Source organism: Phoenix dactylifera, chromosome 6 (assembly GCF_051530095.1).
Source record: "Phoenix dactylifera cultivar Ajwa chromosome 6, Ajwa_hap1_PhDact_Kaust_v1.1, whole genome shotgun sequence".
NCBI lineage: Eukaryota > Viridiplantae > Streptophyta > Magnoliopsida > Arecales > Arecaceae > Phoenix > Phoenix dactylifera.
Genome location: NC_143195.1, coordinates 35,246,499 through 35,273,053, shown reverse-complemented (window position 1 = coordinate 35,273,053; position 26,555 = coordinate 35,246,499). Strand labels below are relative to the sequence as shown.

General features: G+C 39.5%; 2 protein-coding genes and 2 long non-coding RNA genes across 4 annotated transcripts; 1 reads left to right on the top strand and 3 right to left on the bottom strand.

Moving 5' to 3' along the window:
• The first annotated feature begins 1,082 nt into the window (after positions 1–1,082).
• Positions 1,083–3,448, top strand: LOC103704682 (pentatricopeptide (PPR) repeat-containing protein). The gene has a single exon (XM_008788074.6). The coding sequence runs from the start codon at positions 1,149–1,151 to the stop codon at positions 3,357–3,359; it is 2,211 nt and encodes a 736-aa protein (XP_008786296.4). The 5' UTR covers positions 1,083–1,148; the 3' UTR covers positions 3,360–3,448.
• A 266-nt stretch (positions 3,449–3,714) lies between these two features.
• On the bottom strand, positions 3,715–13,415 carry LOC103704739 (putative protein phosphatase 2C 26). The gene is made up of 4 exons (XM_026803691.4): positions 10,589–13,415; positions 9,869–9,982; positions 9,252–9,516; positions 3,715–4,358 (listed from the first exon to the last, which is right to left on the bottom strand). Exons 1-4 carry the CDS (start codon positions 12,056–12,058, stop codon positions 4,228–4,230), a joined length of 1,980 nt encoding a protein of 659 aa, XP_026659492.4. The 5' UTR covers positions 12,059–13,415; the 3' UTR covers positions 3,715–4,227.
• A 2,633-nt stretch (positions 13,416–16,048) lies between these two features.
• Positions 16,049–18,875, bottom strand: LOC103704681 (uncharacterized). The gene is made up of 3 exons (XR_015988255.2): positions 18,697–18,875; positions 16,986–17,159; positions 16,049–16,400 (listed from the first exon to the last, which is right to left on the bottom strand). It is a non-coding gene; the product is annotated as an uncharacterized LOC103704681 (long non-coding RNA).
• Positions 18,876–20,319: 1,444 nt separating this feature from the next.
• On the bottom strand, positions 20,320–21,949 carry LOC120110737 (uncharacterized). The gene is made up of 3 exons (XR_015988253.2): positions 21,395–21,949; positions 20,914–21,093; positions 20,320–20,758 (listed from the first exon to the last, which is right to left on the bottom strand). It is a non-coding gene; the product is annotated as an uncharacterized LOC120110737 (long non-coding RNA).
• Between the last annotated feature and the right edge of the window lie 4,606 nt (positions 21,950–26,555).

The following is a 26,555-nucleotide window of genomic DNA, read 5'->3' as shown; positions in this document are numbered from 1 at the left end:
AGGAGGTGCAACTACCAAGCTATAAGCTCAAGCTACAATTATAGCTACCTTTTGGGTGCTGGAACCTCAACATGGATCATGCAGCAAAACTACACTCAATTATTGTATATATACTTATATACCTGGATTATAAACCTCCATCCATGTCAAAGTTTTATTGCATATCCATTTTTTCGGTAATTTACCGCAAATCCATGCAAGGAGTGCTTTTATACCTACCTTCAATCTCGAAAAAGAATATATTTTAATTAGTTTGATAATTGTTATAAAAATAAGAGAAAAGTATGAGATGATGTTTATGAATGTTTCATCTCACCATCTCATGTGATTGCATATATGCATGCTTCCTCTCATATACTGTATGCCCAATAATAGTAATGCAATGGGCCAACTTCAAGAAATTGATTTGACGCCTGCCCAGTGCCGAAAGGTCAAGAAAGTTGGTGACCTGATGACAGAAGAGCCGGCGATCGAAGCCTTGGTGAACTTCGACACATCTTTGCTCATGATCGCTTAGAGCTCCTCTTCCATCAATAGGTACTCCCAAAGCGTAGACCACACAGCCTAACATGGCCGCCCCTTAGAGATTCGCTAAGCAGGAAGGCGGATGCGACCAATTCAATTCGACCATGCAGCTTCAAAATTAGAAAAAAAAGAAGGAAGGAAAAACACACGCATCATGTGATTTTTGATTTTAGTTTAAAAAAAGAAGCAAAAGAAGAAAAAAAATAGTTCATGGCATCAGATCTTATGTATGACTAAGTCTATGGAAGTTTTTCTTTCTCGTGATTTTGTGAGGTGAACATTGAAACTTACCATGGTCGTTCTCATGATTCTGACTTTCCTATTGTTGTTTGAGACAAAAAGAAAGAAATAAAACAAAAATTATAAATGGGCCTAGACCTTACCTTATTTGGACTCAGGCCCTCCGCATGTGAGTTTGAGGTCACGTCGAAGTCCGCAATGATGGACACCGCGCTAGTTGGGCTGTGATGTCCAACGGGCTAGCTGGGCTGCATCCATTTCGGCTGGGCAACTTAAAAGAAACAAGCCCTTGCTTGCCTGAGATATTTTTTATAATATATCTGAATGGCTTATCCAAAGGAGAAATATTCAGGGAAAAAAACTCATCAAGACTTGGAGTTGTGATGCTGGTATTTTCCCCAGCCATGGCACTCTTGGCCTTTCCTGGTTCTTCTTACACTTGCACTCCCACATTCCACCACCTTGACCTCCAGTCCCCGTCCTCCCCTCGTTCCTTCCCCTTCTTCCTCTCCAAACCCTCTCGCAGACCCACCTTCCTTTGCCACTCCTCCTCCTCCTCCTCCTCCAATAAGCAATCCCCTCCGGCGCCCAACTCCACGAAAACGGAGTCCACCACCCCCTCTCTCTCCGACCAGCTCCGGCCTCTCTCCCTCACCCTCCTCAAAGACAAAGACCGCGCTTCGTCCAACTCCCACTGCCTCCCCACCAAGCCCAAGCCCACCTGGGTCAACCCATCCAAGCCCAAGCCCTCCGTCCTCTCCCCACACCGCCACCGCCGGCCCCCTTACTCCCTCAACCCCGACCTCAGACACCTCTCCCTCCTCTCCCGCTCCCTCCGCCAAGCCCCCGACGAGCCCGCCGCCTTCTCCGCCGCTCTCACCGAGGCCTTCCCCCTCCCTCCCTCCCAAGAAAACGCCCTCTTCGTCCTCAACTCCCTCCGCTCATGGCCCAAAGCCCTCCAGTTCTTCGACTGGCTCAAGACCCACGCCGACCAATCCCCCCTCGACACCATCCTCTACAACGTCACCATGAAGTCGCTGCGCGCCGGCCGGCAGCACGATCTCGTCGAGCGCCTCGCCCAGGAGATGATCGACCGCGGCGTCCCCCTCGACAACGTCACCTACTCCACCATCATCACCTCCGCCAAGCGGTGCTGCCGGTTCGACAGAGCCGTCGAGTGGTTCGAGAGGATGTACAGGACCGGCGTCATCCCCGACGAAGTCACCTACTCGGCCGCCCTCGATGTGTATGCTCAATTGGGCAAGCGGGGGGAGGTGATGACATTGTATGAGAGGGCCCGGGCTGGAGGATGGACCCCGGACTCTGTCGCCTTCTCGGTGCTCGCTAAAATGTTCGGCGCGGCCGGGGACTACGACGGGATTCAGTACGTGCTGCAGGAGATGAAGAGCCTGGGCGTGAAGCCCGATCTGGTGGTCTACAACACTCTGTTGGAGGCGATGGGGAAGGCTGGGAAGCCGGGGCTTGCCAGGAGCCTGTTCGACGAAATGGTGTCGGCTGGCCTGTCGCCAAATGAGAAGACGCTGACTGCACTGATCAAGATTTATGGCAAGGCGAGGTGGAGTCGGGACGCACTGGAGCTCTGGGAGCGGATGAGGTCCAACAAATGGCCGATGGATTTCATCCTCTACAACACACTGCTCAGCATGTGCGCCGATCTTGGATTGGAGGAAGAGGCCGAGAAGCTGTTTGAGGATATGAAGCGGCCCGAGCGCGGTACTCGGCCGGATAATTGGAGCTATACTGCAATGATCAACATATATGGGAGTGGAGGGAAGGCGGAGAGGGCATTGGAATTGTTCGAAGAGATGTTGGAGAATGGAGTTGAGCCAAACATTATGAGCTACACCTGTTTGATCCAGTGCTTGGGGAAGGCCGGGAGGATAGGAGATGCCATGAGGGTGTTCGAGACTTCTGTGGAGAGAGGTGTTATACCGGATGATCGGCTCTGCGGATGCTTGCTCTCACTTGTGGCTTTGTGCGAAGAAGGGGAGATGGAGATGGTGCTCGCATCCTTGGAGAAGGCTAATCCAAGGGTGGTTGAGCTGATAAAGATGCTCCGCATGGAAGAAGTTGGCTTCGATGAAGTCCAAGAGGAATTCCGAGGGATGCTGAATGAGGCTACCGTCGAGGCTCGGAGGCCCTTCTGCAATTGCCTGATAGATATATGCAGGAACCATGGTTTTCCTTCGCAGAGGGCTAATGATCTTCTGCATCTGGGAACCCTTTATGGCTTTTATCCTAATTTGCATGCAAAGAGTTCGGACGTATGGTCGCTGAACCTGCGATCGCTGTCTTTCGGCGCGGCCGATACTGCTTTCGAAGAGTGGATAAAAAGTTTATCAGATTCTGTGGAGAAGAAGGAAGTGTTGCCTCAATCCTTCTCTATTAATACTGGTGCTGGAACCCACAGATTCTCACAGGGATTGGCCAGTGCTTTTGCCTCACGTTTGGAGAAATTGGCTGCACCATTTAGGAGGAATGAAGAAACGAGCGGCAATTTTGTTGCTTCCAGGGAGGATTTTATATCATGGGTACGGTCCGGAGCTCCTTCTGCAGTTTTTGCTGCATTATAGGAGAAGGCAACGGTAATTGTACTACTTTTGAACTGTAATCCTTGTTTTGGAATGTGAAATCTAATGCAGATGAAGTGCAAGTTTCACGACTTCCATTTTTCTTTGATTGTCTACCACTGTCACTTCATTGCAGTATAAATTTTACATCATTAGATTGAAGCAGAAAAGGTGTATGCACGCCCTCTAAATTGATAATTTAATGAATACCATACAAGAAGGAAGCATTCAAAACGTTCTGCTTTCTTGTCAGGGAATTGAGTCGTGCTACCTAAAGATTGTCAAAGACCACAGTGGCAGTAAAAGTGCTACCTGTTCTAATATGCATTGCAATTGCTTATCAAACACCTTTGCAACATTGCTGCCAAAAGAATTTTGTCTTTGTAGATTAGCTTTTGATGGAACATGTCCAACAGATATAGAGGGCGTCACATGTAACAAAAGGTAATGTTGTACATCTGTAAAAATATTTCCCACTGAAAAACCATTTACCCCTATAAAAACCTGAAATAAAAGGGGGAAAAGCATCGCAGCACAAGGAAAGTCGCCGCTCGGCATTCCCAAAAAACGAGAATAAACTTGTGCACTCTCCCTAGGTATGTTCATCTTCTACCACCCCAGACCAATTCCCCTTTCAGATTGATTGGCAAAATCAACCAGCATGAATCCAAAAGCCATTCCACTTTACCTGTATTCGATTTGTCCGTTGAAGCTTTCATGGTGATTTCCAGAACCATAGGAAAATGGCTCTGTCACAGATCACAACTTAATGATCAGAAGGAACCCTTGGCCTTTTTACAATTTCGAGATATGAATTGGCAATATGCTGATGGCAAGTTGCATAGCATAGACAACAAAGTCCATCTGGTTCTTAGCTTGTCACACATTTTCCTGATGATTTCCATATTCTTCCTTCAAGAGATACGACCATAACTGTTACATCATCATGGTACTTTCGGCGGTCTCCTTGTGGTATGTCCAAGAGTTCATAAAAGTCCATACCTGCAATTGAGAGTCATTAGATAAATACAGCAGGGAACTGACACTAAAGCATCTAACTTCAAGGCAAGAAGCAACCTCTGTCATTAGTAAACAGCGCAAAGATGTAAGGTTTTCTCCTATGAAAATCAGATGACAGGAGAGACTGGCTCGATTGCTCAAGGGCCTTAAGAGTCCATGGGAGGAACATTTGAAATATTTGTCAACTAAACAAAACGATGATTGCTTGGGATGATTGACCAATTTCCGGTACAATATGCTTTATTCATGATAATGCTGGTGATAGATAATAAGGTCATCCTAAGTACAATAATCTCCTTAGATTGTTGAATGCATATGAGTGGACTCGCCACTATCAATGGATCCATCACTAGGTTAAATTTTCAAGACAGAATCTATGCACCGTGGACAGATTGTTTTTGCCAAATGTATTGCTTGAAATGCTTCCTGATAAAATGGATTCAAAACTGATGAGTGATTGGTTAGGAATGACTTTTTATTCCAAGATCAAGCAAGAATGAAGGAGAATCATCCACTTAATCTAACATTTCCTAGTATGAAGTAGGAGTGGAACAAATATGAAGGTGAAGCACGCACAGGGACAAGAGAGGTCACCAAGACTTTGGAGGATTTCAAATTCCAGATGAACAGAACAGGTTGATTCAAGGCGGCTGTCAGATACAAAATCTACTTTGCAGTAACCTTGAGCTTGGGAAGACATATCTTCGAAGCGGGTTGCATGGGACATATCCTTAGCAAATCCATATTCTTGTATTCCCGGATTATTATTGAGCACAATGTGCAGAAATATGCAACCCATGTGCTAGGGATGGTTAACCCTCAAAACTAAAATCCAGGGAAATTAGAAACCAGCTTGTAGAAAGTACTTCAGATAATATTTCCATCCCATCCTGGGTGCATCAGGCACCCAGATGGTAAAATGGTTAGTCACACATTTGTACGTAAGGAAGCTGTTAAAAGACTGGAACCGCTTTAACATTTTGATGTAGATTGAGCTGTTCCTTCCCAGGTTACATTCATGGAAAGTTGAGCAGATTGCAGAACTATGGTGCCATTGATGCAATATATGGAGAGAACAAAATAGTTCTTCAGATAACAAGGGTTTCTCTGCAGAGCCAAGTAAGTGCATTCATATATATGCACGGGTGTGTGTGTGTGTGTGTGTATTACATGTTACAACATATTCATAGGCAGATATTAATGTGTGCAATGTCGAATTTACAATTAAGGCATTTTTAATGCTTCATGAAATCATTGCAGATGTGCTAAAAGAAGACGTCTTTATTCTTAACCATGTTCTTGTAACCACATAAACTGGCCTGATTGCCTGAGAAACTGCATTTGCCCAGAACTTAGTTGTTATTATTCACAGTCATAAAATTCCCAATCTAGGGCTTGAAACATAATATATTTTGATGAGATTATGAATTCAAATATAATACACTTTGCTGTAATAACTATAATAGTTTTGGTATATAATCACATCAAACTATCAAGGTGATCTGTTGCCCTGATTATCAACAGTCCTAATTGCTAAGCTGGTTATATTGTTGATGTAGACTCACTAATAAAGTGGTCCAAGTAATAGACACTGGTTACTTGCTCATTCTATACACTGTGCTGTACGAAAACGTGTTCCTAAAACAATATCACTTAGCTAGGATTTATCAAAGGATTACAGTTGATTCTAAACATCCTTAAAACAACAAAGAATATAAGGATTTCATTATATTTGGAATTTTTTTTGAAATTTTTTAACTGAATTTTAAGTTTTGTTTTGAAGTCCTATCTTTGTAGGATTATTGTCTCGATCTTTTATTTCAATTATGAGGTGGGCAGAAAAACCCAAGAGCCTAGAGATTTAGGATGTTATTGATATATACACATATAACCCTACTGGAATCCCAAATTTCCATGTTCCTCATTTCTATTTACTTCTTTCTCAGTTAACTCTGATGTCTCTCTTGAGACAAGTTCATCATTTTATATTCTTCTGTTTCTTATGCAAACAACGATTTACCCTTAATTTTTAACTTAGCATTAAGGGGTTCCTTTTGTATTTTTTCGTTTATAGTGGCTGCTATATGCCTCTATGGTGGGCAGTCCTCTTATGCAGAACAAATATGATAGTTTCTGATCTCCTTTCCTGGTGATAAATTCATGCATGAAGTTCACGAATCTGAAAATGTTCATTTTGGTAGTGATGACTGAATTTTGGTGGCAATAACTCTGAAAAGTTTATCAACTTCTACTCCTTGCTGATCAGGTATTCGATTCCTTATGGTTCTTCATCTTCATCCCTCTAGCAACATCAAGCACTTGCTCCAGATCTTGACATCTCTATTTGCATAATCAAATAATTCAATTTAAAATAATTTCAAATATGCAAAAAGATTCCAATAAACCTAAGTCATAAACTTACAACAAATCATATCTCAAACTCCAGATCCATAATCCTACTTGCTTTTCTTCGTAGTTTATCTAAAGCTAAATTCAGGTTGGATTAGGAATTCCAGCAACAAGTGACTGGTTGTTATTATAAAACCCATTAAACCCTTAGAATGACCAAGAGGCTATCAAATACCCTGACCGGTATTTAACCCTAAATTCCAAAATCAGCTGCGCTACTCTTTTCTTGCATTTGTCATCTGTAACAAACTATGCATAGATATGACTGCTTGCAGTTCAAGAGGGCAAGACAAGTAACACAATGTTTTCATATATAATTGCACTTCTTGCTTAGATATCTAATTGATCTTCAACCAATTCCCTCTTTTATCTCTTAATAAAATCACAACCATTCCGCACATCCAGTCAACTATACAGTCTTAATAAGATCACAAAACCCAAAGTCCCTCCAACACTAAAAGAACAATTAAGTGTCCTACCAGTTATTTCCACCAGTTAATTGTCCATCCATGTGCTTCAAAGCATCATCAATTAAAACATGCACCAATATATCCTCTCTCTCTTTATCTGATCTCAGGCTCTAAATATTCAAAAACATGTACATTCATGCACGATTGTTATCTTCATGTTAATCTGTTCATCCATTCAATCTTCATTTTGTCCATGCCTCAGATCAGATCATAATCACATGCTCCTGGATCCAGTACATTCTATTAGTGTAAAACCTAATATTTCATGGGTCTATCATGTTTCATGAGTCATGACAATTTATTTGAATTAAGTGTATGTGTGTGTGTGTGCATATGTGCGATTCCAGTTCTTTTAAATCATTCATTTTCACAACAATACCAAAGCCCCATTCTACATTCATGTATAACCAAGAATGAGAAAAGCATGTATCATGCTTGTGCCTTTTCAAGAACTACCTATATGCCATGCCAACATATAGAATATGACAGCATGGAGAAAAACACAAGCCTGTAAAACATAAGCAAATATAAATACCTAGCAGCAATTAGCTAGGATATGTTTAGTTTCACCTCTTTTTTTTCCCCCTGTTCTTCACATTCTGAGTCTAGGCTATTTTGAATTGCGTTACAGTCTGGACATTAAAACATGTACTAGAAACGAATACATCATACTTAATCATTTTAAAGGTGCTTGTTGAGCACCAGAATCATAACCAAAACACATGCAATTCACTATCTAAAGAAGGTTAGCAGACAAGTTAAAATGCATTTGTAAAATTAGATCAAACAACTAATAGCAAGTAGTTAAAAAAAAAAAAGGAAGACAGACTGGGGAAGCTAGGGAAAGAACAAGAAACTGAACTCATCTAAATGATATATTTAATTTCACATATGTTTTTTTTTTCAATTTACAATTGTACACATGATGATTAATATATCATATTGTATCTGAGCATCTCACTGCAATACAATATGGCACAAGTCAATGAAGATAGATAGTAGGTTTCATATGGTATCATCCTTGATATAGATAGTATGGGAGCCATACACCTCAATATGCCTCAATGCAAATGAGCAAGGAAAAAAAGAAAGAAAAAAGTATATTAAGCACTATGGAGCTAATATGCTCTGATGAGACACGATATAGGTCTGGTTTGGCTGAAACCTGTGCGTACCAGCCCCATACGACTGGCTCATGGCTAGTGTGGTGGTGATACGCATGAGATTTCAACCCTTGGTTGATACACAGCAAATCAGGTTAGTACTTATTGTCTGACACAATTAGCATACTGGCTCAATACCAATCTCACACATAGTCCCCCAGCTAACCATCAATCTTGCATAACACTGCCACCAAAGCTAACCCAATCACTAGAAAGTTTAAACTCATTCAACAAGCAAGATTTAAGACATGAATCTAATTCCTTTAGTATCTAGTTGTTAGCCAATTTTACATTAGATGTAAGCAATCATTTTGGCACTAAAGATGCAGCAGCATATTCAGGGTTACATTCTAAACCACTATATTAGTGGTTTGTTTTAGATCAGGGAGTGGCTTCAGAAATAAAAGTTGCAGTTTATATATAATGAATGAGGGCAGGTCCTTGAATTGAGGTTATCAGATTGAAATCACAGGACACAATAACAGTCTTAGATGTAAGAATTGTTGAAAAAGTTGAGGACACCATTAATTTGAATAAGAAGTGATGGTGAGGCAATAACCATAATGCCTGCCTCAAATAGATAAGATAAAGGTTGTTATTTATGTTCAAGCAAGAGCAGATATACACGTCTAATAAACTGATATGACAGATTAAGTATTCCCTCAAAAAAAGACCGTTGGATTAAGTATTAAAAATCAGTCAAGTACCAGATCATGGACTAAACCCAGATTTTCTACCCAAAATACTGCACCAGCGATTATTGACAGAATTGTCTAAACGTTAAAAGTAACATACATTTGTAAACAGATGAAAAGTTCAGAAACAAATCTTACCAGCTTTCTTGGCAGCACGAAAAAGAAGTTCCTCAATTAAACTTTGTGCAGGGTCTCCATCTGGGAACCTCTCCATGAAATTTTCAACATGTAAAACCACTTCCTCATTGCTTAGATACTGATACAGGCCATCAGAAGAAAGGACTAAAAATTGATCATCTGATCCCAGTTTATGGTGACAAAGTGAAGGTGTACAAGTTATGTATGGCGCTATTCCAATGAACTCATTCCGAAACATCTCTAGTAATCCATCATTCCACTTAGGCTGCAACCAAATGCACATTGAGAAAAGGTGCAACATATTCATAATTTTTTTCATAACAAAGCTATTTAACAAAACAACAACTCACAAAAATGCCCCATTTCATAAATTAGTTTGTGTTACAGACTACAATGTCAACAGTAAAGGTTTATCCGATTTATCTGGTATTGAAAATAATGATAGCAGATAAAACATATAGAAAAAGGGAGAAGAAGCCTTTATCTGAACACTGTCTCCAAATGGATTGGACAATTCTTAGTCTGTGAAATTATAAAATTCGACCATCTAAGCTTTAGGAGATTGGATCATCCATTTTAGAAACATATAGAAGGAAATTTTATGAGAGTGCATTTACCTTTTTGAGATATCCAGCCCCAAATGCTCGCGTGACCTTAAGACGTCCCTTTACTCTATCATTGACAATGCATTGATGGTCATCTGGATGTTCTTTCTTTATCCTGAGGACTTCCTGCAGAAGCCAAACTTCATGAAACCAAAAGAGAATATGCTGTACCAAGAAAAACTGCCACACACACACACACACACACACACACACACACAGAGAGAGAGAGAGAGAGAGAGAGAGAGAGAGAGAGAGAGAGAGCATGCACATGCAAATGTCAACAACAGCTACAAACATTTATGAACCGGTATTTTCATTTTATACAAGAGCTGTGTGTATTCATGAACTCGCTATGCTCATTCTACATAAGTGAAAGCTAACATTCACATATATGGGAAGTTCACATAGCACAGCCATGAACAATATTGCAAGTCATGAAGTATTTCTTGGATACTACATACTAGATAGGAGTTTTCAAAAAACCTACTCTTACATATGTCCTAACATAGTTGGAGCACATAGATGTATCCAGCCTTATGAACAGATTTTTAGTTTGCTTAGTATGAAGGAACAAATCATTATTCTTTTTTCTTCATTAATGGATAACAATTTCTCTCTCTCTCTCTCTCTCTCTCTCTCTCTCTCTCTCTCTCTCTCTCTGAAGCATAATAAGGAAAAAGGGATATGTAAAACAACAATTCACTAAATGCATGTTCTCTTATCCGAACTTACTTCCTCATTGCTGGTGGCGTGGTCAGTCGAAAGCTGCAATGCCACTAATTCTGTTGCTTCTCGATCCAGTGTCTCAATCTCCAGACCCACCTCATTCCCTCCAACTCCTGTGTCCTGTTCATCGGCATTGCCCTGATTCCTCCTTCTCTCGGTTGTTCCTCGAGGTCTATACTGCGCCACAATTGCACGGCTATCTCCCACATTCATTACATACACATCATCATCTCTCATGAGCACCGCCAGCAAGCAGGAGCCCATCAGTGCCAGCTCAGGGTTGCAGTCCATGGCCCTATCTGTCATCTCAAAGTACGCGAGCTCGGTAACTTCCAATGCCCGTGAAAGAGCCCCCAGCACCAATTCATGATCAGCAACAGGCCCCGCCTTCCTCCGCCTGCGGCTACTCCTCTCGGTAACTTCTTGGGTCTCTTTCGCCTTCTCCTCCGATTCATACCCCCACCTCGGAAACCGGAACCTCCTGCCCTCCTTCCGCCAGCTCCCAAATCCATCCCTCAGCTTGGACAGAGAGAATGCGAACCGTCCCGAACCGGAGAAGTCCAATTCTCCATCACCATCCCCTTCTGCCAGGAATTCCCAAAGGCGCCTCCCGGCTTTTGAATCCTCCTGAAAGGTGACCTTCTTGTCCGTCCCCTCTTCCGAGACTGCCTCCTCTTCCACTTCCTCCCAGAATAGGCCCCGGAGCTCGTCGAAAACCGAGCGGTAGAGGTTGCCCACAAGGAATTCAGGGGCTTCCGGACCATTGAACCCGTCGTAGATCCCGACGAAGACCCACCGGTGTTCCTCCGACACGACGACGTGGACCCGGTCCTCCCCGGCCTTCCCGTGGGCCCACTGGACATTCCCGCCGGCGGGAGGGGGGGCGTCCTCGGGGTCGCATCGCCGGAGAGGGACCACCCAGGGGCGGTTCTTCTCCGAGAAGCTCCGTCGGAAGAGGGACGGCTTCCGGAGCCTCCTCGATATGCCCCGGCTCTTCTTCTTCACAAGCGGGCCGGAGAAGGGGACAGCGTCGAGCGGGCCGGAGAGCGCCCGCCGCTCGATCGGCCCGGAGAGGAAAAACCCCCGATCGAGCGGCCCCGACGCCAGCCCCCCGCCGCCGCCGCCGCCGCAGGAGAGCTGGAGGGGGATAGCGGAGAAGGAGGCGGAGCTCCGGAAGCCAGCAGCCTGTGACCGGACGGCGGCGGTGGGGGCGTCGTAGACGGGGAGCGGGGCGGAGGAGTTGGCGGAGACGGAGGCACCGGAGATGGACTTGAAGGCGGTCTCGGCGGCGGCAGAAGAAGAGACGGAAGAGGAGCGGGAGTGGGCGGGGCTGGCGGAGCGGACGTAGCAGAAGGAGTGGCCGAGGGCCTCGTCCAGAGCCCCCCCGTCGAAATCCGGCGGGCGCTCCTCGCCGGCGCCGGTGGTGGCGGGCCGCAGGCACGGCACGCGGAGGAGACGGGAGGCGCCGCTTCCCATCACATTTGAAATCCCTCTCTCTCTCTCTCTCTCTCTCTCTCTCTTCCTTCGGAGAAGAAGCCCCCCTCCAGCCGCCGAGGTCTTTATTGGCCTTTTCTTACCTATTATTTATTATCTATTCCAATTTTATACTAATTTTTTAATTACTTCGGAAAAAATGGCAGAAGGAAACGAGTGGGAGCTTCGCTCTCCGCTGCCGGGTTTTTTCCGCGCTCCAGTTCACGCCTTCGGAACAGCACCGACATGGCGCGGCGAGCGATGACGTGGCACGAGCCGGGCGAAACGAGTCAACGTTGTTCGGCTCCCCTTCAACGAATTTAGGCCCACCGCAGTTAAGGGAAAGGACATTATGGTCATTTCACGTTGGTCGATCGGACCGAGGAGGAGCGGGAGTCCGGGGCCCAACCAATCACACCGGCATCTCCAAGGCACGTGTCACCGTACCCGATTCCATCCTACGGCCGAGATCGGCTATCTGCGGCGACGTCACCGTCACGGAGTCAAAGGGCACGAGACTTTGTCGCACCCCCATGTAAAAAAAAAAAAAACTCCCCGGAGTTCGACGAAAAGGAAAAACGGAATTCGCGCATTAAATCGAAAAAAAAGGCGCCAGTTTTTGGGAAGAATCCGTTTCCCGGAACTCCCAAATAAAGCCGTTCCCATCATGCAGCCATGCTGTTCCACTTCCATCCCGCTTCCGGTAACTGGGGTAAGCCTGCAGGTCAATTGAGTTCAGTCGCCGCTCGGCTCTGCCCTGCTCTGCCCCCTGCGGAACTCCGTTTCAGCCCGTCCTCCCCATCTCAGTCGATTAGAGGGACGAGAATACATGAGCGAAATACGAGGATACATGCTCTCGGAGACACGCCTCGCCCCGATCCGTAGGGGAATTAATTAATGTACCAGTGGGGATTAAATTAGTGGTGAGGGTTGAAGGTTTTGGGTTTTGGTGGGTCCCGGGCGGCACGCCGGCGGCGTCAGATGGGTTGACCGGGCAGGGGTTGGGATGGGGCCCGCAAGAGGGAGGTAGGATGTGGAGACGTCAATGGAACTGCCTTCTTTTGTCTCCTTCCCCTTCAGAAGCGCTTGCCAAGAAAGTCCAATTCTTGGACTATCCAGGAGGGAGGAATCTCGGAGTTTTTTCCATGGTCTCCAGCGCTAAAATATCAAAACGGAGTTGCGGGAGGATTGCGGACGCCAGCATCGTAGAACAGGAGCGAGTGTTAGAGAGGAAAGAGAATATAAAAAAATACAGAGCGCGCAGAGGAACAGAGGTCTTGCGATGGCAGGTAGGAGCATGCGAGTATATGGAATACACGTGAAAGGAAAATAAGAGTTTACCAAAAAAAAAAAAAAAAAATAGGAGTGACTGATGGTATATTATTATTATTATTATTATTATTATTATTATTATTATTGCTAGGATGGGTGAGTCCAATAATATAAATACGGATACACCTGATAAAATCAGAAAACAACTGCATCTGTTTGAATAACCCTGCTACGACAAAGATACCAAACAAGGTCATGAGCCATATATTTTTTCACATAATAAATAAATGAACTAATGTATTCATGCAAAAGGAGCGCATATATAAAAGATAAATATTAAAAGTAATAAAAAACAGTTATGTCTTGGCTTCAAGGATCATTAAACTTGATGACTTATAACGTCGACCTTATAAGTCATCAAGTTATAGTCAACATCGCTCGTTTTTTAAGCACGGCCAAGGGATAACTCTGCGCTCATTGCAGGCCCATGCACTGCACCAAGTCGTATCAAGAAAACGACATTACTTGACAATTATCTCATAAAAAATAACAAATAGAAAGAAGACTCTCGAAGGGAAGTGAGGGGATGGTGTTTTTTTTCGCCAGGAGAACAATGGTGACGAGCTCTTGCACGGCATCTAGGGGGTGAGCATATATAGAAATTTCATCTAAAAGAACTACATATACTGTACATTTTTAAACATTCTCAGCCTTACCAGTTATTTATCTCGTAACCTTTATGTATATATTAGTGAATATCTTCTTTCGTTCTATGTGGCATGATCACATAAAGTAATATAAAAATGTTATCACAACGGATTATGATGTGAAGCCTATAGGGAAAAAAGAAAGAAAAAAAAATTGCAGCCATCAAATACACATAAATTCCTGAACAACATACATCTTTTCTCTTTAACCTTCATATCAATAAAATCATGTTAAATATGGGCCTACCAATTGCATAAATGCTGCAAATACGTGGACATCCTATTTATGTGCGATAATTTCTTTACTGTCAACTATGTAATTCTAACAAACGTCTAAATGAAAACAAAAAATGGTTAGTTCGACACTGGAGTGAGAGAGTTATCGCTAGGCGTCGTAAGATGTGTCCGCCAATTCCCCATACAATGGATCTAACAAATCCAAAAATAAAAGACCCAAGAAAGCATACTCACAGTTCATGGGTCCTTTCAAGGAGTGTAAGAACATGCTGCCTAGTTCCTTCTCGTGAAAAAAAGGAACATATAAGAGAACAAAATACAAACAAATTATAATTACCTTAAGAATGAAAGGCCAATTTCTCTTATGTAAGGTATTTGGTGATTCCACGCATCGAGTTTCTCTCAGCACTAGGAAGTAAGAGAAGTATGAGGCCCTCCACCTCATAGCTAGGTATTCCTTTTGGTAAAGGAGAAATCTACATGACCAAGCACCATCATATCCAAAACGAAAGCAGTCTGTTTTTGAGAATGGAGAGCAATGAAGAGAGGTTGAATGAGTGGTAAGTTTTATAAGGGAAAAAGAAGGGCTTATTGGACAGAGACAATGAGGATGAGGGCTCTAATATTGAATCAGAGAATGCTCCTATGCTTCATGAGATATGTACAATGAGGAGGTGGTGTTCATATATTGTGAGAAAAATTTCCCTGCCATCTGGCATTGAATTCATGTGATGTTCATTGTCAAAAAGTAACTTGGAACATGAAATGCTTTATGAAGTTTGTATAATGAGGTGTTGTTTGCGTGCTATCAAAAAGATCATACCTGCCATTTGCCATTAAGCCATGTAACATTCGTTGTCGCTAAGCCGATGTTAGTACCAAATGCTTCACGAGGGTTGTATAACGAGCGTATTGTCGGAATTATTCCCATGCCATGTGCCATTGAATCCATTTTACATTCATCGTCGCTACATAATTAGTAACATAAAGTGCTTCATGAGGTTCATACAATGCGAAGATGTTCACACCTGCCATCTACTATAGAAGCCATGTAATGTTCATTGTCATTAAGTAGCCAGAAACATAGAGTCCCACACAAGTTTTGTACAATGAAAAAGTCTTATTCACATGTAACTGCACCATGAGGTTTGTACTATGAGAAGGTGTCAAATATTCTACCATCATCTGCCCGATGTAATATTAATTATTGTTACATAGCTAGTGACATGAAGTGCTTCATAAGGCTTGTACAATGAGAAGAAGTTTTTCAGGTGTTGTTAACCATACTTACAGCAGGTTTACAACGTGGAATAACCACATTACACCTCTATCTTACACGGAAAAATTGGAGGAAAGATGAGATACACCTTACAAATCGAGATTATCGAACAACAATGAGGCAAAGGGAGCACAAGTCAAAAGAACTAAAGCTTTTATCTAAGAAATCATTGCTCAGCTTTTTCATGCTTTGGCAAGTATAAAAAACACAGCTTATGTGAGTGTCCCCACTTAGTTAAGTTGGTAAAGTTTTGCGGCGTAAGGAATCTTTCTTTACTAATGGCACCAACATTGGCTTAGCTATGGCATACCTTTGCTTAAAGGACAAATAAAAAAATATATGAATTTTAAGATCTTATTTATCATGTAAAATTAGTCTAAATCTTATTTTTTGGAGTCATGACCAACGATATTAAAATAAGCACAGAGTGCACACCAACATTATCAAAAATAATACTGCAAAACAGGATATGATCCGTATACTCGCACAAAACAAATATTTAATAAAGTTTATTCCATTTGAACAGCACAACATATTCTTTGCATGCAATGTCTCAATACAAAATGAGGCAGGGATATAGGGAAAGTTAGCATAAGATGCAATTGAAGTTTGGACATAGAATGACATATATTACACTTTTCATTATACGAGAGTTTGGAGCGCAAATCTCTCCTTTTCCTCCGACACCACAATCCTGAAAAACAGGCCCAACATTCGTTAATGTGCATTATTATATTACAATACCTTGGATGCTTTATTGCCTTCTCCAGATGGCGGTTTTCCTCTATCCAGGTCCTTGTAGCAAACCTCACCTACTTGGCTGATGAGGCAACCATGGGAGAGGAGGACCCTGGCTGTCACAAACCAGGTTGTAACAAACAATCTTATATGACTAAATTTTCTCCTACTACTAAAATACTAAAAAGCCAGAAGAAAATGAATTCATGATTAAGGAATGTAAAAGGAATATGGTTGTGAAAGTGGAATACGCAGCTGGGTGGTTTACATAGACTACAGAGGAAAGATGAGGGTCATGGGTTCCAAGGAAAAGAAGAATGTAGTGGAGAATGGTAGAGCTCCAGTCTAGAAAATCAACCCAGTTGAATTCAGTTTTTTTTTTTTAAAAAAAAAAAGAGGGTATGAGGTAGGGAGTGCTGTTAGATGTACATCTGGTGTGATTACATGGATCGACCTGCAGAAACCAATCAGGTCATCCTCTGGTTTGGGCATGCTTCGTCCTTAACGATCTAAGGTCAATTAAAGGAAATGAGAATGACAAAATGTAAGTCATGCACTATCAAAACATTTCAAGCCTTTGGCTGTTTTGTATTTGAATTTTGAAGTGGCCATATTGCAGTGAATCTATGTATCCATTTTACACCTTTCTTAATTAGGCCTAGCTTTTTATGTGAACCTGTGTACACATTGATCTTACCATCCAGATCAAAGGGGAGGATGATGTAGCAGATTGTGTGCCAGAATCCTTCCATGAGATTGCTTTACAGATGATAAACGCCTCCATACCAGTCCTTGATCTGTTGGCCCTTACCCTTGGGGCTTGAGTGGGAGGAAGAGGTGCATGAGCCCACATTACCAAACTCCATAGCCACTGTAGATAAACAAAATGTGTTAAGCTACCTAGAAAATAATAATAACACTCAACAATTTGCTAAAAAAGATGAAGTCATTAATAATACTATAGCAAAGGCAGCTGAGCGGATGATGCATTAATGTAAAAGAATTGTAAAGAGAGAGGGGATGAAATGGGCCCTTCATGTGGTTCTCCAAGTTGTTGGCATCTAAAAAATAATTGCAATCCACAAGACCTGTTTCTGTGGATTCATGAACTTAGCATCATTAACCTAGTATTCTTCATGTATCCTACATAACATCATCATCATCATCATCATCATCATCATCAGTGATTATGTGCTCATAGAAGTATGTGCTAGTTGAAATTGAACTAAGATATGGTGTTAATAAACTGGAGAAAAAAAAAAAACCGCCTGCTGTATAACACTGTAAACACTGTAGTAACAAAATCGTATTTACAGGACTACCAATTCCACAGACACTAAAAACAAATGGATATCCCAATCAAAGTTTGTGGATGATGATCATTTTAATATAAACTTTTAATTCATGCTAAAGTATATGACAAAATGGAAAGATTTAACTCTAAATATAATTTACAAGATTAATATTTATGTATGTTTCCTTTCAGAGTGGTGCATGTCTCATTCCCTATCTCATGGACACTAATCTTAATGTACATCAATGGTCAAAATGATAATAGCTCTACTATTTGCTCTAGGATTCCTAAACATTTACTGTCTTTTTGATAATCCTAAGTTTTAAACTTCAAGACTTGATTAAAGCATTGGTTTAATTTCTTTTACTCTTTCTGTGGGTATCCCCATTTGTTTAATGTATTATCTATCTACACATACAAATGGAATTCTGTTTCAATTGATCTTTGCGATCATCTCAAACGTTGTTCTTTGCTATTATCTCAAAAATTCCTCTTTGCTGTTAGATTTTAAAAATCTTCTTGTCTTTTGATAGCATCCTCTGTTTTAAGTTTAAAAGTTAATTGAAGCTTTGATTTAATAACTTTTGTTCTTTGATGGGTTTCTTCAATCTATTGTATATCATCCTTCCTCTTTTTGTTTCTTCATAACGTCCTCTCCCCTTCTGTTACCTTCTATGACCATGAACTTTTAATAGACCATGTAATGTTGATTCCTCGAAAATCCTACTTCGTAAACCAAATGCAATACAGCCCTGATCAAAATTCAATTTTTTTTTGGTAAGATGCCACATTTCACAAAATATGGAAAAGAAAATCTAACTGCAGTTGCACATCCTATACATTTATGTGCAGAAAGATGGCTTATGGATCAAACGGGAAGAAATAAGAAACTTTTCTTGCAACGAAAATTGATGGCTCCGAAAACGAATGCACTCTGCACTCTAAACTCCACCCTCTTAGCCTAATTTATCATGAGAGCAACTTAACCTGATCCTAAAATTGACTAGGTGCGCAAACCGAAAACGGACGTCAAAAAATTAGATAACCCTAATTTCTGAGGGGGCGAAACACATCGATATTTGCCCGAGGTTGGATTAGGTTTTGGATCGAATACCTTTAACTCGACGAAGAAAAGGGATCAAGAGCGATGCTTCGATCGGCTGATCGCCTCTCCCTCTTTCCCGTCTTTTGCCATCCCCCCTCGATCGTCGAGCGGCTTCTCGATCAAAAATAGAGGAAAACGTCCAATACCAAACAATGGCTGCGCTCTATCATGGTAACTACCTGGGACCCAATTTATTAGTCCCGAGCGAAATCCGGCAAGTTAAGAAATAGCGTATTTGAGAGATGAATACGCTGGATTTGAGCGTCTCAAGACCCGACAAATCCAATCCCCGACAAATTATCTGATCCATTTATATATATATAATATTAATTTTGTTTATATACTTTTTATTTTCTAAATTCTTGCTTTATAACTTAATGGGATAGATTAAAAATAATTGCATGTTAGAATGTGTTTATTTATTTATGTTGAATTTTAAGGCAAATGTATCTTTGCAATTTTTAGTTGATCATTATAATATACTTTTTTTTTCTTTTTTTTTTTTATACAACGGCTGCTCACACTACTCTCGCATGAACACAGCCAACAACATCACTATCAAGCAAACTACATAAACTAAAAGGAGCAGAGGAGCATCACTTTAACTATTGAATGCTCGTTGCTCATAATGTAATTTTTGAAGCATTCTATTAGTAAATTTCGGATGAATTTAATTTTTTTTACTTGAGATATATTTTTTTGTGTATAATAGATAAGTCGCATGTCATAGCATATCTAAACTCAACGTATAATATATCTAAACTCAACTTGTACAAACCAACTTTAATCTCATCGTTTAATAAACAAAAAAAGGAACAAAATTTTGACTGAACACCTAAATAGGTTTGGATATGAGTTCATTAAAATCCAGACCTGATCCAACCTAATAGCACTTCTAAATACCATCAACATCCAACCAAAACTGTTATTGGCATTATAACGGCTAAAAACGGCCATTATTACCTAAAAGAAAAAGATAATCATTTCAAATTTTTAATATTTAAATAATAAATACTATAAAGGTGTTTATAATGGGATATAATTGTCAATAACATGAAAATAATGGTATTGTCTTTCTCTTTCACTTTTCATTTAATAAAAGTATTATATTTTGGACCATAAAATTATTTTTTGAGAGGTTCAATGAGATATTTTGAATTTTGAAAAACTAGTGTTAAAGATAGCTGAAAATAACAATTATTATTTATATTATAACGGACTATTATAATAGTAAATAATATATTATAGTAATTATCATTAACCTATCCATTATTATACATATAATGTAATGGAGATCACCAAAACCATTATAATGGTAATTCCATTATTTATAACCTTGACCACTGACCACTGTATATCTTTGAGTTTTTTGTTAGTTAAAAAGAAAAAAAAAACTCTAAAATAATTTTAGACTTATATTCAGCATATTACTTAGATGCTGTAAGAGGTTGTGCATAAATTTCTTGCCTTGAATATTTTAGCTAACATTCTGAAAATATTACGAAGGGACGGCATCCATGCATTCTCAATTTCTTATGCAATGAATATGTAGAATATTTTTCTTCCCTCAAATTGCTAAAAAAAATCTCATTCAAAAATAAACAAGGTCGATTGGGAATTCAGCATCAAATATGTCGATTGGGAAAATGAACATATATGGCACTTGTCATTTACATTGAAGGATTTGATACTGTTTTGAGATTACACAGATCCACATGAACCTTGGTGACCTTACAAAATGTTAATCCAAGCATGTCCATGGAAGGAAGACCACCATTGAATTTGGTGCTGGATCACCATCTAGCTTTGTAGCAATCCAAGGGACCAACTAGATGGCTGGTTCCTCCATCCCAAATCCCCACAACAAATTTCATCTGTGAGCTCCGCACGTAGACATGCAAGGGGACAAATGTCCTGCATGTCACAAACTACGTGATTCATATCTATCTATCTAAATTTCATAGTTAAAAGAGAGAGATGAGGAGTTACCCCCCATGCAAGGAGCCGAGGATCTCGATGTGGCAACCAAGGTAAACATCCTCCAAATCAGGCTTAATTCTTCATCAATGAGCTAAGCAAAAGACCAGAAACAAAAAGAATGGTCAGCACATAAATCATTCACCATAAAAAAATCAAGGCATCTCGTAGTTTCTACTATTTGGTATTCTAACTCTGAAGCGGGCCTAGCTTTCTACTGGAGCCTTTGTCAAGTAGCATTGACCTTACCATCCAATGGAGGATTACTTGGTCGTGGAACAGCCACCTAAGTGGCTTTCTTTGAGATTGCTTGACTCTACTGATGAGGACCACCTTTGTGATCGTCCTTGGTTTCTTCGCCTTGCCCCAAGGATCTGAGGAGGACGAAGAGGTGCACGAATTAATCCACTCGATTAAACTCCATTTTATCTGTCAGATATGCTAAAATATGTTAACTTATTTTCAGGAAACAACAATACATAAAAAAAAAACGTGCTATAATAAGATAAAATTGTCAACAAGTGTAGAGTGAGAAGGAGGTGCTGCATGTATGCAAGATGTAGAGGAGAATGAATTGGACCCATCATAGTTTCAACTCCAAATCTTTAGCATCTAGGATATGGAAATTGCCATCTAGAAGAAATCTTTCTACGATTATCTAAAGATTCCTATACTCGTAATATAAATAGAATGAGATATAAAATAGTAAATAATTATTACTTATACTTACCTTTAGGATAATAAGCCATTTCCTCCAGGGCAAGGTGTCGATGATCTCACACATCATAAAAATCCTTTGGACTACGAGGCCAAAAAACCGTAAAATTCACCTCATAATTAGATTTGCCTCGAAAGAATGAAGAATGCCCATGAATAAACTCTACTATACCTAAAATAAAAGGAGGATGTATAGAAGATTGATGGGGCTTGAGGAAAAACGATGATGGTATGACGACTTATATAGAGAAAGAGGAAACGTTACAAAGAGGGCAAGCATTAAATCTAAAACTGAAACAACGCTCCACTCCTCCACGTGTCTTCGAAAAATGCTCTTCCTCACGAGGTTTGTGCAATGAAGTGCTATTCATGTGGCATCAAAAATTTTCTTCTTCCATCTGGCATAATAGTCATATCACACATCTTGTCGTTTGAGAAACTAATTACCAGAAAGAAATGAAAAAACGTTATAAAACGGTTAGAATTTCTAAAAAAAAGAGTTTACTAGTGTAAAAGAATGTGAAAGAGAGCTCAGATTTCAAAAGTCGAGGATTCATAAGGTATGCATGTGGTATTCATATGCAATACAATGCTACTTATGCGGTATCAAAAATTTTTCTCTTCCATCTGGGAAAATAGTCATATTATACCTTTTGTCGTTTAAGAAACTAATTACTAGAAAGAAATGAAAAAATGTTACGAAACGGTTAAGTTTTATAGAGAAAAGAGATTACTAGTATAAAAGAATGTGAATGAGAGCTCAAATTTCAAAATGTTGAAAATTCATGAGGTATTCTTGTGCAATGAGGTGCTATTTATGTGGCATCAAAAAATTTCCTCTTCCATCCGACATAATAGTCATATTACACATCTTGTAGTTTAAGAAACTAATTACTAGAAAGAAATGGAAAACGTTATAAAACGGTTAGAATTTTTAAAGAAAATAGTTTACTAGCGTAAAAGAATGTGAAAGAGAGCTCAGATTTCAAAAGTCGAGGATTCATAAGGTATGCATGTGGTATTCATATGCAATGAAGTGCTACTATGCGGTATCAAAAAATTTTCTCTTCTATTTGGCAAAATAGTCATATATCACTTCTTGTCGTTTAAGAAACTAATTACCAGAAAGAAATGAAAAAACATTATGAAACGGTTAAGTTTTATAAAGAAAAAAAATTAATGGTATAAAAGAATGTGAATGAGAGCTCAAATTTAAAATATTGAATATTCATGAGATATTCTTGTGCAATGAGGTGCTATTTATGTGATATCAAAAAGTTTTCTCTTCAATCTGACATAATAGTCATATTACACATCTTGTCATTTAAGAAACTAATTACTAGAACGAAATGAAAAAACGTTATAAAATGCTTAAGTTTTATAGCGAAAAGAGATTACTGGTATAAAAGAATATGAATGAGAGCTCAAATTTCAAAATATTGAAGACTCATGAGGTATTCTTGTGCAATGAGGTGCTATTTATGTGGTATTAAAAAATTTTCTCTTTCATCTGGCGTAATAGTCATATTATACATCTTGTCGTTTAATAAACTAATTGCTAAAAAAAAAAAGAAAAAACGTTATAAAATAGTTAGATTTTTTAGAGAGAAGTGTTTACTAGTATAAAAGAATGTGAAAGAGAGCTTATATTTCAAAAGTCGAAGATTCATAAGATATTCATGTGGTATTCATATGCAATGAAGTGCTACTTATGTCGTATCAAAAGATTTTCTCTTCCATCTTACATATAGTCATATTACATATCTTGTCGTTTAAGAAACTAATTACCAAAAAAAATAGAAAACACTATGGAATAGTTAAGTTTTATAAAGAAAAGAGATTACTGGTATAAAAGAATGTGAATAGGAGCTCAAATTTCAAAATGTTGAAGATTCATAAGGTATTCTTGTGCAAGGAGATGCTATTTATGTGGTACCAAAAAGTTTCCTCTTCTATATGGCATAATAGTCACATTACATATTTTGTTGTTTAAGAAACTAACTATAAGAAAGAAATAGAAAAACATTATGAAACAGTTAGATTTTATAGAAAAAAGAGATTACGGGTGTAAAAGAATGAATGAGTGCTCAGATTTTAAAAGGTTGAAGTTTCACAAGGCATTCATGTGCAATGAGGTTCTATTATGGGTTATCAAAAAAGTTTCCTCTTCCATCTAGCATAATAGTCTTATTAAAAATCTTATCTTTTAAGAAACTAATTACCAAAAAGAAATAAAAAAATATTTTGAAAATGTTAGATTTTATGGAAAAAAGAGATTATTGAGGTAAAGAATGTGAATGAGGGCTTAGATTTCAAAAAGTAGAAGATTCATGAGGTTTTTATAATGCTGAATTACACTATTCTTCATGGAATGTGTACAGTCTGGTGTTGTTCACGTGTATTAGAAAATTTTCCTTTTCTCGCAATATTTGTAGTTGTTGTTTACGTGATAACAGAAAGTTTCCCAGCCATGTGGCGTAAGAGTCTTATAGCATGCCTTATAATCTAAGTAATTAACAAAATCAAAAAAGATTGGATTTTATAGGCCAAAAATAGAACATTCATAAGGCTTATGCAATAAAGAATGAGAGGTTTTGTTCGCACCTTTTAGGAAAATTTGACAGCCATTTAGGCCATGTTTGGGGGAGCTGTTGGTAGTAGAGCTGTTAGAAGTAGAGCTGTTGGAAGTAGAGCTGTCTGAAGTAGAGCTGTTATAAAAAGCTGTTTGCTGTTTGGTAACTACATTCGTAAAGTGCTGTGGTACTTTGTTTTGTGTTTGGTAAACAAACTGAGAAAGTACTTTTGTATGAAAAAATTATCATAAAGGACATTGCATAGTATTATACAACAGAACATAATAAAACATAACATATATTAATACATAAATATACAATATAGTATAATATTTTTGTAATATAAAATAATATTATTATAATATAGCATAATAGTAATATAATTATTAGAGTAAATTAATATTTTGTAATATAACATAATATTAAATTATTTAACATAACATATTAATGTATTATGATATAATGTAATATATATTATATTTATAGTATAATACAATAATAAAGGTATAAAATATTATAATTATTGGTATAAATTAATTTCTCATAATATAACATAATATTAAATTATTTAAAATAACATATTAATGTATTATAATGTAATGTAATATATATTATATTTATAGTATAATACAATAATAAAGGTACAAAATATTATAATTATTGGTATAAATTAATTTCTCATAATATAACATAATATTAAATTATTTAAAATAACATATTAATGTATTATAATGTAATGTAATATAATATAATATTAATAGTATAATACAATAATAAAGGTATAAAATATTATAATTATTAGTGTAAATAATTAATAATATTGAAATATATTTATTTATTATCTCATTTTTTCATTCATTCATTCATTTATATAAATAAATATTTATTTATTTATTCTTTTTTTATTTTTTAAATTTTCTTTTCTTCTCTTTTTTTTTCCTTTTCTTTTTTTTCTTTTTCTTCTTCTCCTTCCTTCCTCTCCCCCGTTCTCCTTTCTTCTCCTCCCGCGCGGCCGGCGGCGCCGGAAGGGGGCCAGGCCGCCGCGGCCGCGGGAGGGGGCCGGGCTGTGGCCGGCGACGGCCGTGGGAGGGGCCAGATCGTGGCCAGGCCGTGGCGGCCGCGTGAGGGGCCGGGTCGTGGCCGGGCCGTGGGAAGTTCTCTCCTCCCGCGAGGCCGATAATGCCGGGCTGGGCCGTGGCGGACGCGGGAGGGGGCGGGTCATGACCGCCGGCGGCCGCAGAAAGGGGGAGGGCGCCCCCTTCTTCTTCCTGTTCTTCGGCCCCTCCCCACCGTGGAATCTCCTTTTTCGGCACCGTCCCTTTCCGTGACGGGGACATCGTCGCCGGCGGCGGCCGCGGGAAGAGGAAGACCACCCGTCTTCCTCTTCTTCGGCACCTCCCCACCATGGGGGCGGGGGAGAGGGAGGGGGTGCGATGGCAGGGCAGAGGGAGAGGGTGCGGCGGCGGGGGAGAGGGAGTGGGGTTGGGTGGGAGAGGAAGAGACGGTGAGAGAGAGGTTTTGGGGAGTAATTTTTTTTTTTAATTGGGGGTATTTTGGTCAAAAATACAGCTTTCCGAAAAAGCTGAAAACAGCATTTTCGGAAAGCTCCAAATTGGAGCTTCCCCCCAAAAGCTGTTTTCAGCTTCCCGCAAAAGCTGAAACAGTTTTTCGAAAAATTTACCAAACATCATTTTTTAGCTAAAAGTACTTTTAGAGGGTCAGAAAGTGCTTTTTGGCCCTCCAAAAGCTCCCCCAAACAGGGCCTTAATATTGGATCATGGTTGTATCTTTCACGTGAAGAAGAATTCACCTATCTTTGTGAATTTATCATTGGATCCTCCATTACTCACTTAGAGATATGTGTAAGCAAATGAATGATAAAGTTCGGAGTGCTATGAGATCTATATGGTGGGTGATCTAATGGTGCATTGGCATCGAGAAAGGTGAATCCTTTTTGTGTGAAGGATGCAACTACCATTCTTTAATATTTATTGTAGTCAGATAACCGCCATGGAAAAAAAAAAAAAGAAATAAAAGTAAACAGATGCTTTCCTTCTAAGTATGGAGTACACGTGGCAGTGATATTGTATGTACCTATTATTTCTTGGTTGGAACTTCTAAGAGCGCAAGAGGAAAGATATGAGGTATTTTGAACTCTTTAGTTTCTTGCTTGGTGGGTCCCTGCTTTATTCTACATGGATATAACGAAGTATGTGGAATCAAGCTGCTCGATGCTTTATAAATATTTCTGGGTGGACTTAAGCAAGAATTTTATCATAAATGCGGATAAAGGTTCTTTTATATATTTGCTTTAGATTGGTGCTCGTTCAATGCATAGTTACAGATATTCTGTGCTTTAGGCACTCAGGTTGATGCGCATAATGTTGCTAACCATTAACAAAGATTTCGATCATGAGCGTGTCGCCCAACTCACCTAGTATATCTTAAAATATCATGGATATACAAATGGAGTTGTTTTGCAATTTGGATCTTCAATCTCGGAATTTGATATTTTTTCTGGACACCATGCCATTAATCGAATTTTATCATGAAGGTGGTCCTCAACAGCAGAAGTTATTATATTTTCACTATTTTATTGAT